Source organism: Oncorhynchus keta, chromosome 10 (genome assembly GCF_023373465.1).
Source record: "Oncorhynchus keta strain PuntledgeMale-10-30-2019 chromosome 10, Oket_V2, whole genome shotgun sequence".
In the NCBI taxonomy this organism is placed as follows: Eukaryota; Metazoa; Chordata; class Actinopteri; order Salmoniformes; family Salmonidae; genus Oncorhynchus; species Oncorhynchus keta.
This window is the reverse complement of record NC_068430.1, coordinates 57,554,103-57,558,948: the sequence shown is the minus strand read 5'-3', so window position 1 is coordinate 57,558,948 and position 4,846 is coordinate 57,554,103. Positions and strand designations below refer to the sequence as shown.

Genomic DNA, 4,846 nt, shown 5'->3' with positions numbered 1-4,846 from the left:
ATAGCGTCTCAGTGTGCACAGTGCGCTCTCTCCTCTCTCTTTCTCGTGCCCTCTCTTTCTGTCACACAGGAAAGGGTCTTGTTCACTCGCTGAGACCTGAAGAACCACGGAAGACAGATGTTTTTGCTGCAGGTGTGCATGCTGTTTCCTACAAGCCTTATCATTGTGTTTATTATATATATATATACACACTAATATTGTGGTTGACATCAAGAAAGACAGTTTTTATATAGTGTGTCACATGTCTCTGCTTTCTGTTCAATGCAATATGAAGTGAAATGGTGGAGCAGGCTTGATTATGTTTGTGTTTAAACGCACAGTCAGATTAAAAGTCTCCCACTCAACAGTTAAACAAGGAAATACCACACACACACACACCTCGCTCTGGTCCCTATGATAAGATGACAGTAAATGGACATGAAGTAATGAATGATAAAAAAAAAAACTATTTTATTCATCAACACATGATGCACACAGACAATAATCACATTAGGCTACTGAACCAGAATACAATGCTTCATATTGCTTTGACTCTATTGAAAGTACAGTTTTGCCAAATATCAATAGGCAAACCACGGTATTGTTCTTCCAGATGGGCAATAGATGGCAAACACAAAACAATAGATATACAGTATGCATCTATTTACAAGTAATGTATTTTATTTATTTATTAAAAGCTGCATTTGTGGTATACTAGCACATGAGAGTAATACCAGTTCATAAAAAATGTCTTCTGTTAAATACATCCACTTAATTAGAAAACCATAGCCAGAGGCAGTAACATTGGGGACAGCATCCCAAGAGTTTCCTTTTAGACAGTTGCATTTTCAGGTAAGTTCATTGCTGCAATGAACAAAGAAGAGAAAAGTGACATGCTAATAAAACTGTGTTCAGATTCAGTCGAATTGGATTCCTGGAAGGAGAGCCAAGGACACATAGAGCACTGTCTCAGAGTCTGCAGTGCGGGCTCTATGTCTTACTTCATTGGTCTTTTCCTGTGAGGCAGACACAAAACAGACAAACAGTCAAAGAGAGTCAACTACACAGAGATGAATACAGGGACAAAGATTGTCTCAATTATAGAGAAAGTCAGATCGATCACACAACATTTGAGATTAGAAGCGTGACCAGGACCTGTATTCACAAAACATCTCAGAGTATAGGAGCAGGTCCCCACTGTCCAGGTAATCGTACTCACTGTGATCTAAAAGGCAAAACTGATCCTACTCTGACGCTTTATGAATATAAAAGACTCAAAGAGTAAGTCACATAAATCCATACAGAAGCAGGTAGAGACATTTTATTGTGTTGTGAGAAAATGGGAGAGGAGGAGAAGATAAACATCACATGGAACTTACTTGGCAAACTGATGTCGACACTTTTTGGGTAGTCCTGCAACACACACGCACACAATTAATTCAGAACAGCATACTAACAGTCATAAACATGAATACATTACTGTCTCCCCCTTTCAACCCCATAGGAGCAGCAGGTATACTGATATCCCACACAGAATACATCAATTACGATGTTGTTGCTTACTCCCAAAATAATGCACTTTATTGTCTTTCCCTTGTCAAACGTTAAATGTTGCAGGTTAAAATGTTGTTTGTCCCTGGTCGGGCTTCATTTATAATTTGATATCCACGTAACTCAAGTTTTCCCGCAAATATTCCATTGACATCAATACACAGTTTACATGAGAGTTAAGCACGTACATCTCAAGTAAAGGATTAGGCCCTGCGGGAGCAGTGTCTTTGACAATTGACAATCCGAATTACAAACAGCACTGGAGCTGGGTGCTTCTGCTATGTTGCTTTACCGGCAGGTAAGCAAGGCGAAAAGACACTCACGGCTGAAGTAGTACAGTGTGTAGATCAAAGCCACAGCCAGGGTGAGGAGTACTCCGACCAGCGGCCACAGAACTTTGTAGCCACAGCCTGGAACCCAATACAACACACTGTTACAGTGTTTTAGCAGCTTGTAACACAACATACAACCAGTTGTAACATAACTCGACATACAAAATGAACCTGTAACACATTCAACTTGTTACGCAGACAACAAACAACTTATTAGACAGACTTCTTAAAAGTTATGAACCTCACCTTCTGGGGTTTGATAGTTCCTTTTGGTGCAGCGGCCGGTTGGGATTCCTGGGGGTTTGGCCTTGGGCTTCGTGACAGGGGTTAATGTTGGGCGAGTTTCTGGTGGGACACAAAAATAGACAGACAAACGTACGAGACACACCGTGAGAGAGACAAAATAAACAAAACATAACGGAGAGAGATTTGGACAGATGAAGAAGCTTAAGGATGACAACTCAAAATGCAGGTCTGCAACTGGTCGCAAGGGAAACTTCTAATTGCTTTTATTTTCTATAACAAGGCTGAATTCCGCACTGACGTTCTGACTTCACAATATTTGGTAATGAATTCCAACTCAGCTCTGACGGGACACAAAGCGAAATCTGAATCAAAGGTTGAACTGTTTCGGGAAGAACATGGAAAATGAGGAAACTGCTGTGTTCCCGGGTCATTCTAAATATAATATGGCAGATGTGAGTGAGTTCCACAGTCGTGTAACTCGTTCTAGGAGGGAAATGTAGGAATTCTGGATTGATTCAGGAAATCTTCTCATCTCCAATCAGTCATATGAACAATGGGAAGTGTCAGTGCCGTGCAGAGTAATGGCTTCCTCTCACCTCCGGGTCTGAGAAGAACTCCTGGCCTCCACAACTCGTTCTCTTTCTGGTTCTGGAGCATACAGGAGTACAACCCTGCGTCCTCTGCCTTTATTTTAACGATGCGCAGTGTGAAAACCACCTTGCTCCCCATGTCCCTTTTACTGGCCTTGAACCCGTGTTCATCCACCCCGGGTCCGTAGGTGACCCGATCAGCATTGTTGAGGCTGAGAAGGAACTGGAAGCCGGAGTTGTTGTGGTGTGTGCGGAACCAAAAGACTGTCTGGCAGGAGCGGCTGGAACACTCACAGCTGACGACCTCTGTGTTGTTGATTGGGGGGTACTGGACGAAGTGGGACTCGGTTGGTGTCAGGCTGTACACTGAAAAAGGAGAAGTGAATGGGGGTTGAGTTTGGCTGGACAAACTGTCGCCACATCAAAGAAGACCAACAATACTGATGAAATAAGGTCCTATTGTCATGTGTGCATGCTGGACAGAGATCACAATGATAAGAAGACATGTCGGATGTCCGTAACACTGGTAATGCTCTTACATCATTTTGCCCTGACAATTATTTTTTTACTGGATCGAAACATTATTTGCTTGTGCTTCACTGTAAATAAATGATTGTGCTTTCAACAGTGTTATTGAAACCTGTTTATTTACGACAGGTACATTTAACCAGAAATACATCAAGCGAGACAGAATGAGATAAAGGGTTCGAGATTGTTCCATTTTAAAATGAAGCAAAAAACGGGACGTGGTGGAGGGATAGACACAAACACTGTGATCAAACCAATCATTTTGCAAGAATGGAAGTGTTAAATTATGGCACCTTGGAACCATGACATGTAGCAACACAACAGAAAGGTTAGACGGGAGACTTATCTATAAAAGGTGACATTCTGAGGCAAACGTTGCGAGAGACAATGCTGAACTGTTTCACTTCGCTTCTTTACATGCAATGCTTCACAGAAATATGTATACACATCTTAACTTCAGAGCTCTCGTTTTGGATTTAAGAAAAGCTATTGGTTGTCGTTGAATGTCAGTCATGTTTTGGAGATATGACAATTATTGAAGGTCTGTGCATTTTTGGCTCCGGCCTACCGTTTTTTGTTGACGTTTATCATCCGATCATCACTAAAACAACGTATCACTCAAATCACCAAAAATATTTGACAGGACTTCATACAAAGAAAACACTGGGGCCTCATCCACGCTCCTTTAACACTTAACATTTCCTGGTGTCAAACCTTCTTGCAAACATACACAAGTCTAGACAGAAACAACAACCTTCGCCAAAATGGAATGAGAAGTAAATAACAACAGCGCTTACACTTGTCATTCTGACTCTCACTAGTTGTCAAGGTAGGCCTCACGCTGTTCCTGAGACCTCAACAGAAAAGAACTTGTTGACCGTGAGGTAGAGACAATATTGGGGTCCTTACCTGTTTTCCACAAGCACACCGTTGTCCATACCAGTGCCAGCGGGGTCATCTTGAGTGGTCGTGTGTTTATGATGCGTGTCGTCTCGAGGGTTAGCTGAGGGTCGGCAAAAACTGCTTTCTTTTCCCTTTCTGCATCTGTCAGAGAACAGGGGAGTAACTGAACTAACATGGCCAAGTGTCGCCTGGGTAACACCCCTACGTGACAACACACAGCCACGCACCAGGCCTATCAGAGAGTGAGACACACACACACATACGTCTAATGAAGAGAGGAGATGAAGTTCAATGTATATCTAATGGCAACATGTCAGAAGTTCTCCACATACAAGACGCTTCATATCCTCTTGTTGATTGCTCAAAAGGCTTTGTCTGTATATGTCACAGTATCATACACTATTATCAATAGTGTATGATACAGTCATGTAAAATACAATTTAAAAAACACATAATCCTTTGAAGTTTTTATACATTAACACCTTTTACTCCTAATTCAAAATGTTTATTGCGGTATGCTGTAGAAGTGCCCAGACACTTTCTAAATCATTTCACTTGGTTTTAAGAAACTTACCTCACCAGTTATAACCCTCATCAGGAATATACTGCTATTACTTTGCAGTAAAGGGGATGCTACACAAAGATGTATCTTTGTATCTAAAGTAACGCTCATGGACCAACAAAGTGAACAATTCCATAATATCAACAATTACTTTT

The 4,846-nt window shown here is 41.4% G+C and overlaps 1 protein-coding gene across 1 annotated transcript; it reads right to left on the bottom strand.

Moving 5' to 3' along the window:
- Positions 1 to 423: 423 nt before the first annotated feature.
- On the bottom strand, positions 424 to 4,370 carry LOC118389023 (T-cell surface glycoprotein CD8 beta chain-like). The gene is made up of 6 exons (XM_035778686.2): positions 4,136 to 4,370; positions 2,705 to 3,064; positions 2,109 to 2,207; positions 1,854 to 1,940; positions 1,359 to 1,392; positions 424 to 995 (listed from the first exon to the last, which is right to left on the bottom strand). The coding sequence occupies exons 1-6, from the start codon at positions 4,302 to 4,304 to the stop codon at positions 977 to 979; spliced, it is 768 nt and encodes a 255-aa protein (XP_035634579.1). The 5' UTR covers positions 4,305 to 4,370; the 3' UTR covers positions 424 to 976.
- Between the last annotated feature and the right edge of the window lie 476 nt (positions 4,371 to 4,846).

Coding starts and splice junctions, on each gene's coding strand:
- LOC118389023 (XM_035778686.2), bottom strand. CDS start 4,304: ATGTTAGTTCAGTTACTCCCCTGTTCTCTGACAGATGCAGAAAGGGAA. Junction 3,065..4,135: donor GGTGTGCTTGTGGAAAACAG/GTAAGGACCCCA, acceptor CTCCTTTTTCAG/TGTACAGCCTGACACCAACC. Junction 1,393..1,853: donor CACACTGTACTACTTCAGCC/GTGAGTGTCTTT, acceptor TGTGTGTTGCAG/GACTACCCAAAAAGTGTCGA.